At 34.5% G+C, this 13,711-nt stretch overlaps 1 protein-coding gene across 2 annotated transcripts in view; it reads right to left on the reverse strand.

Annotated features, from left to right (window-relative positions):
- Window positions 1-7,416: 7,416 nt before the first annotated feature.
- Window positions 7,417-13,711, reverse strand: part of LOC149537919 (uncharacterized) — an 83,083-nt gene continuing 76,788 nt past the window's right edge. The window contains exons 2-4 of one of the 2 annotated variants that reach the window (XM_089799332.1): window positions 13,486-13,589; window positions 9,675-9,729; window positions 7,417-7,800 (exon numbers count right to left, since the gene is read on the reverse strand). In XM_089799332.1, coding sequence (XP_089655458.1) covers window positions 7,776-7,800; window positions 9,675-9,729; window positions 13,486-13,589 — 184 coding nt within the window. In that variant the 3' untranslated portion in view covers window positions 7,417-7,775. Of the gene's footprint in view, window positions 7,801-9,072; window positions 9,446-9,674; window positions 9,730-13,485; window positions 13,590-13,711 lie in introns of those variants that run through there. The other variant, XM_089799331.1, reaches the window with a different exon arrangement.

The raw sequence follows: 13,711 nt of genomic DNA on the forward strand, positions 1-13,711 counted from the left end.
ACCCTATCAAGATCTTCAATATCTTCATATTCAAAGTACTCCTCCAGTTCATTGATCCAATCAATCAGCTCCTCTAGATTAAGATTTCTCAAAAATGGGGAAACTTCAAACTTAGGTCTTTTTCCAATCTTGGAGATGGCCCTCAAAAGCCTCTCTTCCTCTCGGTTTAGAACTACATCTATTCCGACATTTTCTTCTACTTTATCCTCATCCTCGCTTTCATCTCTTATAGAAAGATTTATTCCTCTGTGCATTTGTTCTTCCAATGCTTGCATCTATCTTTGGAGGGCTCTAAAACCCTTAGGTGTAACACCTATAGCTCTTCTGCCATGCTCTCTTCGTGGAGGCATTTTTTTGCACTCCGACTAAAACCCTAGTGCAAACTGCCTCACAATCGGCAATCTGCTTACACACGCAACCCAAACCACGGTCCTAGTGCGAATTGCCTCACAGTTGGCGATTTGTACACACACTCAAAAACTCTAGCTCTGATACTAGTTGATGCAGGATGCTCCCCTTAATACCATAAAGTCACAATAGAAACAAAGAAACAACAGAAAATATGGACTTCATATTTGCGCCGCAAATGTAGAATTACAGAATTCATAAGTACAATACACTAACCCACATGGGTGCCTTCAGTATAATAATTTCCAAGACAAGTTGCAAACTATCACCCAAAGCTATCCTAAACAATGTTCAGGCCTTTCTTAAGTAGGCAATTTTATGCCACCCACGAAGGTTCTAGATGGTCAAACTTAATACCTAGGGCCAATAGACTCAAAATATATAGTCGGCCAAATACATCTTTGACAATTATTTTAGGAATTTCAGGCAGCCCAACTTCGGAAGGCCACAACTCATGATCTATTGCTTCGATTGGCTATTATAACCACATTTCACAAACACTAACTCTTGATCTACAAGCTTGAAACCACGCTAGCGCCCTTCCATCAAGTTTTTGGACCTCATCCAGGCACTTTAAGGCCTACAACAGTGAACCAAAAGATTTTTCTGCATTTTTTTCCACTGAAAATCTGCAATAACTTCTCTAATACTTAAGCTGGAGCAATGAGATTTTTATGGTAGGCTTATATCTCTAAAATGAACCTTCTTGTAGAAAATGAAAACATCTTAAGCTCATATGAAAAACTTGCTAAAAATAGTAAGTTCCCATTAATACTAGCACCCTGTCTACTAGTCCTTATTAAAATAGAAAAGACTGAAAATAAAATATTTTTGGGTGATGCAAAATTGCCCTAACACCTAGGATGCTCCTGCATCATCTTTATTTATGACTAGTTTCTTATCTATGCATATCAGGTACATACTCGTAGGGATTGAATTGATATAGTTCCCTTGAGCCTGAATGCTCAGCATTTCTTTAATGTATTTTTTCTATCATTGGCATAATGTATTTTCTAACTTATAAATTAGTATTTTTTATATACTAGTTGTGATAATAATTGGAATGATATTCACAAAGTCTGATTGACAAGGATCTCATAATTACCACCAATCTCCTAGGATGCACCGAAGGCTAGCAAACCAAAGTGTAAATGGGTGAAGAGGAGAGGTATTCCTGCAAAAAGAATAAACTATTGATCAATGTCTAAAATTTATGAATATTTAAAGAAAGAAAGTTATTTAGTCCAAGTCAACTCATGATTGTCCAAGTATACTCAGTTGTCAAGTCGAGCGATGGCTTGATTCTCTAACTACTAGGATACTTAGTGGTAAGACACGGTATTCCATGTATATTTCTAGGGAGGGAGGGCCTTTCTCGAATGAGATTGTGTGGGGATAATTAAGGGTCCACGATTGGGAGGTTAAGCCCTTAGCAATGGTTCTCCTCTCCACCAAATGCCAAGACATGCACAAGACAGAGATAAGTTATGCATTCAAACATCCATTGGTAACAAGTATTTTACCTTTATGATATTTGAAATTAAAAGTTGAAGATATGTTGGATTGATTTATACCTTTGAATCAATTATTCCCTTCAATGAAAACAACTTTGCTCGTATGTAATTGGTAACAGCTTAGATCAGTAGATCTTCCAATTAAATATGAAATATATGTATGTTTGAGATAGGCCTACTTCATGGATGTGATAATTGTCCTTGTTTTATGTGAATAATGAAAATGAGTGTATCTCTAAACTATATGTTATTGCCATAATTAGCAATAGGAAAGAAAAAGGATGATACAATGGTAATTGATGTCCTAAATGTTAATTCACATTTTGATAGTGGTATAACTATTTGTACCCTAAATGGTATATGTGGACTAACCTAGATTTTGCAGATGTTGCCTTAGGCGAATTTCAATTTCAAAATTTAAGGTATGGAAAAGTTAAATTCTCTTATTTAAATTATTGATGATGCCTTCAATTGTTATGATAATTCAGTTAAACTAATTATAATCGCTAATCTCTTTTGGATGAACATAATTGTTATAACTGCCTTATCATGAACCTAAAGGAGTAAATGTATTTCGATGATATGCTACTTGGTAGCTAAAGCCTGAAAAAGGAGTTGTTACACTTTTTCCATGGGTGAAATGAATAGTTGTTATTTCTTATATGTTTGCATGCATAACAAAGGAATGTCAATTTTTTTTATTTTCAGCTTGGTGCAAATTTTGTTTCATAACTTGGGATCTCTCCTGCTCAAGATCCTTCAACACATGATACATCTAAAGCACACATTTCAATAGCCATGTAGATTGGTGGTCTTCACAAGGGTTTCAATGTGTTCCTTTCAGCTTCATGGATACTTTCTTTGCAAGAATTCCAAAATAGATCAAGTCTCTGGTCATCTATAGTCAATATTTCTTCAATAGTTAGTGGATACCTTTTTTTATATTGATTCATTTTCATGGCCTAGTCATGATCCATGATTCTAAAAGCTTCAAGTACAAAGAGTCGCCAACCTTATTTTGGAGAAGGCACTATTATAAGCAAGAAAGAATTGATCTTCTCACTTTCCCCAACGGAGTGACCAAAAATCTATTGGTTTACAAATTGTACTTCAAAAATATTAACAAAAATCAACTCACAATGCCTAGATGAAATTACAAGCGATACTAACAGTTATAGAAGTTATCATTGAATTGATAACTTTCCTTTGAATTGAGAGGTACAACTCCTTGAAAGATATGTGACAAATTAAAACACTAAGTATGTTTTTGACCAGAAAGCGATAAGGGTCATTAACTCCTACACATAACCATTGAAGTAGATGTGCAAGGATTGAACATTAAATAAAGTGAAAGCAAGAAAATGATACAAAGTCCACTTCCCTCGCACTCATGATCAATAACTAATCAGATGAAGAATGCATGATCTTTCCAAAAGATGACTTAATCTGAAAACAAAGTTCCAAAATCAAATACATGTACAGCTAAAATGATAAAGCATGATGCTAACAATGATTCTAATGAGACAAATGTCAATAAATCATGAGGGAAATGATAATGGATTTAAAGACCCATAAACAATTCCTCTGTTAAATCAATATCAGAAATGGGTTCATAGACTCAAATTTCTATACATTCTAGCTACATGAAAAGAAAATATGCACTTCCCTAATGCAATTAAAAACTCATAATTTCCCCCTTTTCATGTAGTTGACAAACTGCTGGCAAAAGGAGAACAAGAACAAGCCACCCACTTTTTAAAGACTCTTCTTTCGGTTTTCATAACTATTTCCTGAAAAGATTATTAATTATTATAATTCCACCTTTATCTCATTCTCCATGGCTTTCTCTTTTTAATAATTCTTTATAAGAATAATGGTCTCTGTCTAATTGATGTTCTCAAAAAGATATAAAACATTTTAAATAATGTTCTATATTGCTACACAAAAATGAAGGTAGAAACCTTTAATTTCCCATGTGACCACTCTTTAACTAATTCACATGTAAACTGTGTATCCTGAGGCTATCAAATTTTGCAAGTATTTATGATATTTAAATATTCAAGAAGGCTTTTAACGAATTTTGAATAGATCATTAATTGAGGGTACTTCTTTTATAAAATTCTCATGTCAATCATATTGTTGCATTGAGAAAATTTTAAAATAACTCATCATATGAGTTCGTGTGATCATAAAGTTAAATCTAGAAACATTTGAGACCAAAATATTAGGTGAGTTGTCCTCAAATTTAAGAAATTTGCAACTTTTTTTTGGATGTGTTTTTTTACTTGCATTAGCACTGTCAGGAAATCAAGGACTTTTGCAAGACACTAAGTTGGAGACTTTTGAAAGTTGCTCCATCAAAGACTTTTGAAAGTCATTTTTTTGGAAGTCCTAAGTCAAAGACTTTTGAAGTCACTTTGTCAGAGATTTTTTTAAGTTGCTGAGTTAAAGACTTTGGAAAGTTGGGACTTAAAAATTTTAATTGGGCCAAGTTAAAAAAATGTGCCTAACAACTTATAATCCATAGTAAACATCCATTTTTGTAATGGTTGATCAAGTGATATAATAGACCAAGACTTATGGCTATTGTGGCTTTCATGTCCATCACTTCTTTTATTTGCTTTGTGTTGTGTTTATGAGTTATCTCCTCCATTCCGATCACCCTAACTTTTAAAACCATGATGTTCCCAACTCTAGGGCATCATAGTCTTCACTCAATGTGTCAATGAAGAGAAAAAACTCTAATTGTCAAGTTTGTGATCCATTCTCTAGTCACCTTCCCAAACTAACAATCTACCTAAAGCTAAATCCAAGATGGCATCAAAATATCTTGCCAATTGGGCAAATAGAGGCAAAAAATGATTTGAGACTCTCCAACAGTAACTTAACCATTGCCTTTAGCTGATATTGTCCATCTTCATTTTCTCTCATTTTTTGCATCTATTTCGATGATAGGCTACTTGTTAGCAAAGGCTCGAGAAAAGGGGTTGTTGCACTTCTTCCATGGGTGAAATGAATAGTTCTTCTTTCTTATATGTTTGCATGCATAACAAAGGAATATCAATTTTTTTTATTTTCAGCTTGGTGCAAATTTTGTTTCATAACCTGGGATCTCTCCTACTCAAAATCCTTCAAAACATAATACATCTAAAGCACACATTTCAATAGCCATGTAGATCGGTGGTCTTCACAAGGGTCTCAATGCGTTCCTTTCAACTTCACAAATACTTTCTTTGCAAACATTCCAAAATAGATCAAGTATCTAGTCATCTATAGTCAATATTTTTTCAATAGTTAGTGGATGCCTTTTTTTAAATCGATTCATTTTCATGGCCCAGTCATGATCCATGATTCTAAAATCTTCAAGTACAAAGAGTCGCCAACCTTATTTTCGGAAAGGCACTATTATAAGAAAGAAAGCATTGATCTTCTCGCTTTCCCCAACCGAGTCACCAAAAATTATTGGTTTATAAATTGTACTTCAAAAATATTAACACAAATCAACTCACGATGACCAGATGAAAGTACAAGCGATACTAATAGTTATAGAAGTTAAGATTGAATTGATAACTTTCCTCTAAATTGAGAGATACAACTCCTTAACAGATATGTGATGAATAAAAACACTAAGTATGCTTTTGACCAGAAAGCAACAAGGTTCATTAACACCTACGCATAACCATGCAAGTAGATGCATAAGGATTGAACATTAAATTAAGTGAATGCAAGAAAGTGATACAAAGCCCACTTCCCTCACACTCACGATCAATAACTAATCATATGAAGAATGCATGATCTTTCCAAAAGATGACTTAATCTGAAAACAAAGTTCCAAAATCAAATAAATGTACAGCTAAAATGACAAAGCATGATGCTAAAAATGATTCTAATGAGAAAAACCTCAATAAATCATGAGGGAAATGATAATGGATTTAAAGACCCATAAACAATTTTTCCATTATTTCAATATCAGAAATGGTTTCACAGACTCAAATTTCTATACATTCCAGCTACATGAAAAGAAAATATGCACTTCCTTAATGCAATTAAAAGCTTATAATTTCCCCCTTTCATGTAGTTGACAAATCGTTGGCAAAAGAAGAACAAGAATAAGCCACCCACTTTTTAAAGACTCTTCTTTCGGTTCTCATAACTATTTCCTAAAAAGATTATTAATTAATATAATTCCACCTTTATCTCATCCTCAATGGCTTTCTCTTTTTTACAATTCGTTATAAGAATAATGGTCTCTCTCTAATTGATGTTCTCAAAAAGATATAAAACATTTTAAATAATGTTCTATGTTGCTACACACAAATGATAAAGCAAGAAAGATGAAGTTCCAAGTGTCCTATTGGACTCTAATGTGTGTTCCAGAACTGAACTTGGGCTCCCATAGATTGAAAAGAACAAGCTAAAGGACTAAAAACTTTAAAGAAAGATGACTCAATGACATTTACTAGGGACAAAAATGGGGCAACATATGATGATCTCTCACAAATTTTATAGGCCCACCCTACTAGAAGCATTAACACCTCATTCAATTTGTGAGTACGTGTCCACTAGAGGCACCAACCCCTCATTCAATTCAATAGCATGTGCCCACTACAGGCACCAACCCTGCCTTCAAATTGTCTTCACAAAACTACAACTTGGTTCTTCAATCCACTCTATATTCTCTTTATTATAAATTTTTCATACAGCTGCTCACAAAACTTTGTCCAATATGCTTCATAATTCTGCTCCAAAGTTTTCTTTACCTTTGCATGAACCCTCTTCACAAATCTTGTAAAGTCTTCACAATTAGGCTCACATAGTCTTCATAGATCTGCTTATACATTCTTCATAAATCTGCTCACTCTTTGCAAGGATATTACATTAAACCTTTATACATTTCAGACTCACTCATCTCCTTTTATGCTACTCCAACATACCTCTTCACCACGCAATGTAATCCTTCATAAGTATAAAATTTTCTTCATAGCAGAATTATGTATCTTTTATATCTCACTAATTCTACTTTCTTTTTACTCCACACACACTCTTCTATTTCAATCTCTGTGTGTATCTTGCGTTTGACTTTGGAAGACTGCCTTTTCACATGTGATGTGCCTCTTTAACAAATAGGCACATCTAGAACTACTTATATCTCTTCAAATTGCTTTGGTTCATGAACGGCACCATCTAGCAAATGAAGCACTTTGCTAATAATAAACTTTTATCTTAATGAGTACCTTTTGAAGAATAAACTCTAATGAAAATAGCAACTCTTGGATTGTGAATCACGGCTGATTAGTAGTTTTTTGTTCTTAATAAAACAGCTTCATTGTCCTAGTGAATCACACCTCTGTATTAGTTATTGTTTCTTCCTTATGACTAGACCAGCATATGGATCGCATCCTTTAACTTAATAATTCACTGCTGCTTTAAGTTAATGTCATGAACTTGTTAGGACTTCAACTGGTGTTATTAATCATTGTCCTGTCAAAGACTCTTTGATCACTGAGTAACATGCCATTTTAATCACTTCCCATTGATTATAATTATTATATTCAAATACGAGTTTGTTGCATTTATTTCTTGTAAGAGGATTGACTTTCAATAAACACACTAAAAACATGGTCTTGCATGAAGTCACACACATGGAATATAAGATCCAACTACCTTGAGTCATCTAATTAATTGTTGTTTAACATAAACTGCTATGTTATAATTGTCCTTAATGAAATCACTGCCATTGTCTTCTTGTGTCGCTGCTCTCTTTTAATGAAGTCACTGTCATTGTCTTCTTGGGTTGCTGCTCTCTTTTAATGAAGTCAGTCATTGTCTTCTTGGGTTGCTGCTGTCTTTTCTTTACCCTTCTCTGCTGCAACAGAATCTACATGCAAAGAAGTACAAGAACTAAGAATTAATTCAATACTCTTAGTCTCCTCTCTACACATACAGTTTTCACAGGCCACAATTTGATCTTTCTTGATTCAGTTACAACCTCCAATGAAACCTCTATAGCAATGTGTATATCTATAAATGACATTGGGCCTTTGGCCTTCACTGAAAATAGGTTCCCATTCTCCATCCTTTTGATATCAATGATATTAAGGATAGCTTTGTTGCCACCTGTGGTATCAATGATAACATTCTAACAGTCTCGCCTATTGAGTGACATCAATGACAACATTTTAGTCTTACTCATACATCTTAACCTTTGATAACTATGATAGCAATCTATATTAATATGCCATTGACATCAATGACTATTTCCAACATATTCATGGGTGCAAAAGTTGGATACTTCATGTTATAAATGAAGGTAAACAAGTATGTCACTCTTCATTTGAATGGTGACGCTTGTGAGCAGTGGTACCATGGGTTAGTCACCTTGGACACCCACTAGCATTACATCATATGTTGATTTTACACAGGTTGATTGACAAAATTGATAAAAAGGGCGCTGAGCTGCATTTCAGAGAATTGGCTCGGTTGAGATAGGTGGAACCAGTTGACTCATACATATCAGAGTTCAAAAAACTCACTTATAGTTGAGAGATCATTTTAGGTTGATTGTATTGTTTGTGAAGGGATTGACAAAATCTTTTCTGGGCCAGAGGCATTTGATTCAAACACTTAAAGGATGCCATCAAAAGGGCTTTGTAACATGGAGAGTTCGACTCATAAACACAAAGTCCACCCCAATCCATTTCCTCCTAAGAAGTATGAGAAACCTTTCCAAAAGGAGTGACCAAAGAGGAACAATTTGGATGATGAGGCTAGAAATGAGTTATGTAGGAAAAAGCTTTGTTTTTCTTGCAAGGACCATTGGCAACCAAGTCACGAGTGTTGGGGAAAAGGTAAGGTTGACCATACAAAGGTGGTTTCAAATGGTGAAGATGAGAAAACAGGAGTAGCTACAGGTCATGAGCCAAATGACTCAGATGCAGAGCCAACCAGAATAGAGAAGCCTTTGTTGAGGCTCTACAACCATGGTATTGGATATTATCTCAACTGGAGATGGAAACCGTATTTTTTGTTGCACTGCCTGGGCCCAACTAATACCCAAATTGAGGCCAATGCTCTGAACTTTGATCAAACCCTCAATTTAGCAATAAAAAAAAATTTTAAAAATAAAATCATTAACTTTTACAAACTATGGTTTAGAAATATCTCAACATTGTTCAACTTTCCTCAGAAAAAGGTAACATCAGATAGCCAATCTATGCAAGACATTGCTGCCAGCAAGTGTCATTTCAGATATTCAAGTCATTGCATAAAATTATTAACAAGGTAATAGATTAGCACCTCACTTCTCTAGGAAAATCTTACATATTTACATTGATATTTTGTCCAGTTAGTTTACTCTAATCATTCTTTTGGTCCAAATGTTGCGTGATGACATTCATTAAATATTCTTTCTGGATTGTGATTTTCTATTGGATGCATTGAAAGAAGGATCGGCAGCAGAAGTTGATGACTTATTCTCCTCTCCTAAGCATGGCGCATCAAGGAATGACTTTGTAGGAGGAACCCTAGGTAGATACAAAAGTATTTTCAGTTACATTCATGGTAAAAGCATCAAATTAAAGCTTCGCACAAAAATCATGTTTCATGTAGACATCAGTAAATGTATTCACTGTTGGTAGATTTACATTTCAGAGTGACCAATAGGATTTTTAAACGTGACATAATATTTGCTTCTTAAGAAAACAAAATGACGAGTAGCAATTGGCGAAGGCTACTTATGTCAGAAATATATACCTGCTTGCTCGTATAACCTCATTATCCACAACTGTCTCTTTATCAAATATAATACCTATACAATCAGAGCTGACCATAAATATCCCATCCAGTTAAAAATTACGAAGTATTACCATACACATAAGAAATTCCTTCATTTTCAAGCTGTAAAGCATATCTGAAAAGAAAACTACAGACCACCATTGAAAATAACAAACAACCACCATAAGTAGAACCTATATAGTAGAAATGAATTTAAGTCAAACCAATGTATTCACATTTTGTTTTCTGTCTATCCTAATTCACTTCTAACTAGTCAGTCTCCTGCTGTGAGTCAATAGCATTTGCGGAAAATCCCTAGCAAGTAGAGAACAGTTCAACACAAAAATAGGGTAGCATAACATTTGTCATGTGAATATATTCAGCTTTCAGTTCCCTGTCTAATCCTTATAAAAGAAGAAATTCATGTTTCTAGAAAAGATTCATGGTTGACCTGATCTCAAAACAGTCAAATTTCAAGGCATGAAACCCATAATAAAACAATCCATCCCAAAATATATGCTCGTGGACTTTTAACAGACACCAGTGACAGATACATAAAAAATAGTGTGAAAAATTTCGTTATCCTGAGCTATTATGTAAATGAAAAATCAAAGAACTTCAAAAACAACAGTATAGCAATTGAAAATAGAAATTTCCTTCATAAGGGTCCAGGTTGTAGTGCTATGGCAACACTGTCACTGCAAAAAATAAAGGTAAGGTATTCTTTTGAAGCCCTGAGGGTACCCCCTTACCCCACAATTGTGGGGAAAATGAGGTAGCACTGTGATACAGCAGAAGCCAGAAGCATATGCTGAAATTATGGACGGTAATTATGACAATGAGTTCTGTCTCTTCCAGGTAAACTTGTTGGACATTTGTTTGCCAATATTAGACAAAAAAATATTTTATATGCAAATTGCCTATAAATTCCACCAGAAATATTTAGATCAGCTGCAGAAAAACTTTGAGTGTCTCTTTAAAATTCCTTTAAAATGTGAATTCAGAGGTCACCCCATGTTTACAATTGAATGGAAAGGTAGCAAGCCATGCTGAACCGGTACAATGAGTCTTTTGATCAGCTGTTCAAAACAACGGTGTACACCTTGGATTTTCTTAATGAGATAGATGGATTAATTCTAATTGAATTTAAGGAAGAAAATAACTATAAAGTAAAATTGAAAGAATCAAAGAAAAGAGATTAAGAAATTAAAATAAGAAAACCTGTAGCAAAAATCCTAAAAAAGGGTCTACTCTTAAACATACCTTTCTCACAAGAAACTCAGAAAGTAGGGTGCCATGCATAAAACAGAATGGAAAATCACCCCTTCTAATAGATGACAGTCAGAAAAAATAATTGCACTTCTACGAGCTAAATTCTATCATATTAAGTCTTCATGCATGTTGATACAAGCAAACCTCAGATGAGAGAAAATAATCATTTTAAGTTTGAACATGCTGAATGCTATGTTCTACAAAACTTGGGAATATATTTCAGCACCTACAGAATGCAATTTTCTAAACCTGTGAAAACAGATTAAAGGTAAACGAAACAACTAACATAAGAAATTAAGTAAACTACAAGATAACAGATTTGGGACACTTTTATTTGTTAATTCCTATAAAAGACTTCTATTTATTTTCTAAACCTGTGGGAAAAGGATTGATTGTAAGGAACCATCTTAAAGAAATAGTAAAAATGACAGCTTTGAGATGCCTTTATTTATTAGTTCCCATTAAAAAAATTGTATTTCTAACTATTATATTCCACTATCATACTAATCAGTGAATCCAAAATAAAATAAAATTCAACACTGTTACAGCATTAGCATAGAATGTATCATTCACACAACTATAGTCAAAGCAACAAACAAACCAGAAGGGAGCAAATCCAAGTAGCTCCAACCGAGGACTGCATGAGGTTCTCCATCAACACCAAGATGAAGAGCAGCCAACAGATTGTCCACACTAAGATCTCAGGTTCCACATTTTTAATTTATGTTTTCAGGTACTGTTCTTCCAGACAACAAACATTCATCTTCTTCGATTCCAAACTCCCATTTCTATTATTTCTTTTTTCACTTTTTCTTTTCTTTTTTGTCACTTCCTAGAGCCTCTTTCCAAACATAAATTAATATTTTGGGCACAGCTTCAAAGAACCCAAATAAGAAGTTATTTCTACCTTAAAATGGACAAATGCTAAAAGTAAATGTAAGCACAGTAACTACAGATAAAAATTATCAGCCGCTTTCAAGGAGTTTCACTTTCTAGTGGTTCATTTCAGCACTTGAAATGGGAAACAAGGTTCGACTCTAGGAGTTTACTGCAACACGTGCTGCACCCTGCTCCTTCAAGAATGGTGCAGTTCAATTTTTCCTGACTACCACTCAAACATTCACTGTTCATGAATCACAACCTCTAAGACATGCCACATTCCAAACTTCACAAAAAATATTCTTGGAACAGACAGAAGCACATGCTCCCTTACACAAGTCAATAAACATCTCAAATTTTGTATTATCCTGATCCGAACCAACCTCAAACAATGCTTAGAATAGGTGAACTGAAGAGAAAAGAGCACACTGTTTGAAGGCTCATTGTTTTGTTTCCTAGCAGGAAGCCCTTGAGCCACACTCAAGACAATAATAAATAAATAAATAAAAATACAAACTCGAATAGCTGAGATTAATTTTTTTGATAATGCAAGACTGGTTTTTGCCGGAAACCCTCCATATTATTGATGTTTAAATTTGTCACTTTCATCACATCACAAAATCCTCTCTTGAAATGTTCAGGGAAAGCTCCCTAGTTTAATCTTTATTAAATCCAAACAAAGACAGAACTTAACCTATCTATTTTTATCTCAAAGGCTGGAGACGAGACATTGACAAACTAATATCCTCACCAATTATATTTTTCAGTTTATGATAGCACAACGTCACTAAGAATACTATCCAAGGATTACGTCCGTGATAATTTGGAACCATATAAACAATTTAATTTGCGAAGAGAACATAATAAATTATAAGATCATCGTGAGCATTCATCTAAATCAAGGGCACTGATCTTCTGATTTGAAAGCAGAGTATTAAGATTTACAATGGAGAAAAGAAGAAGAATACAAAATAAATTTATAGAACATCATGCTTCTCCAAGAGACCCCATCAACTTACAATAGTATATATAAATACAAAGAGATAATGTAACCACCTTTCAACAGTGTAACGCTGGCACTGGGCTATGTCAGGACGACAAAACGAGTTTCCGAGATAGGGGACAAAGGGCCTCAATATCGGAACGGTGGCGGGGAGCGGGTTGGCAATTAGATGTTGTGTGCCATATATATAGAACATGAAATGCTAGTTATTATGAAATGATGTTTCAGTATAACATACCAAATTGAAATACTTTAAGTCTTGAACATAGCAAAAATTGCAACATGAACCAAAACCATTGAACATTCAACATAGTAACATAGTACATAACCATTAGTAACATTCAAAAATCAAAATTCCAAGAGAAATTCAAGTGCACATCCTGGTGGTGGCGTGGTCGTAGAATAGTGGAGGTGAGGGTACTTTGGTACTCCAATTACCCAATGCAGGGATGGGTACTTCGAGGTTTTGTGGCGGGTGAGGGAGGGAGAGAGCGGGGGTGCAAGTCCTTGGGTTTCACTGCTTTTCAACCACGCTCTAGTAGGAACAGCTGTGCCAGATGCAAATAATAACCTCAAATACAAAAGAACAAAAGTAAGCCTTAGCCACAATCATATTATAGAATGTTGGATTTTTACCCCCATTTAGAGTGTTTTTTGAGAAGTATTTGGCATTCACTCGGCGCACATAATCAGCCTCATATCTGTTATACTTTTCTTTATATTCAGCAGCCTCTGTATCACTGCAAAGCACCAAAAGTGTGAATTAAAATAATAACATTCCAAGTGCCTAAGACAGTAGTAGCTTTAGGATATTGATCAATTAGAGATCAAAGATCACAGAAACACTGAAAAAAATTACATT

The sequence above is a fragment of the Cupressus sempervirens genome, chromosome 9 (assembly GCF_028749045.1).
Source record: "Cupressus sempervirens isolate cs-2001-9-10 chromosome 9, ASM2874904v1, whole genome shotgun sequence".
NCBI lineage: Eukaryota > Viridiplantae > Streptophyta > Pinopsida > Cupressales > Cupressaceae > Cupressus > Cupressus sempervirens.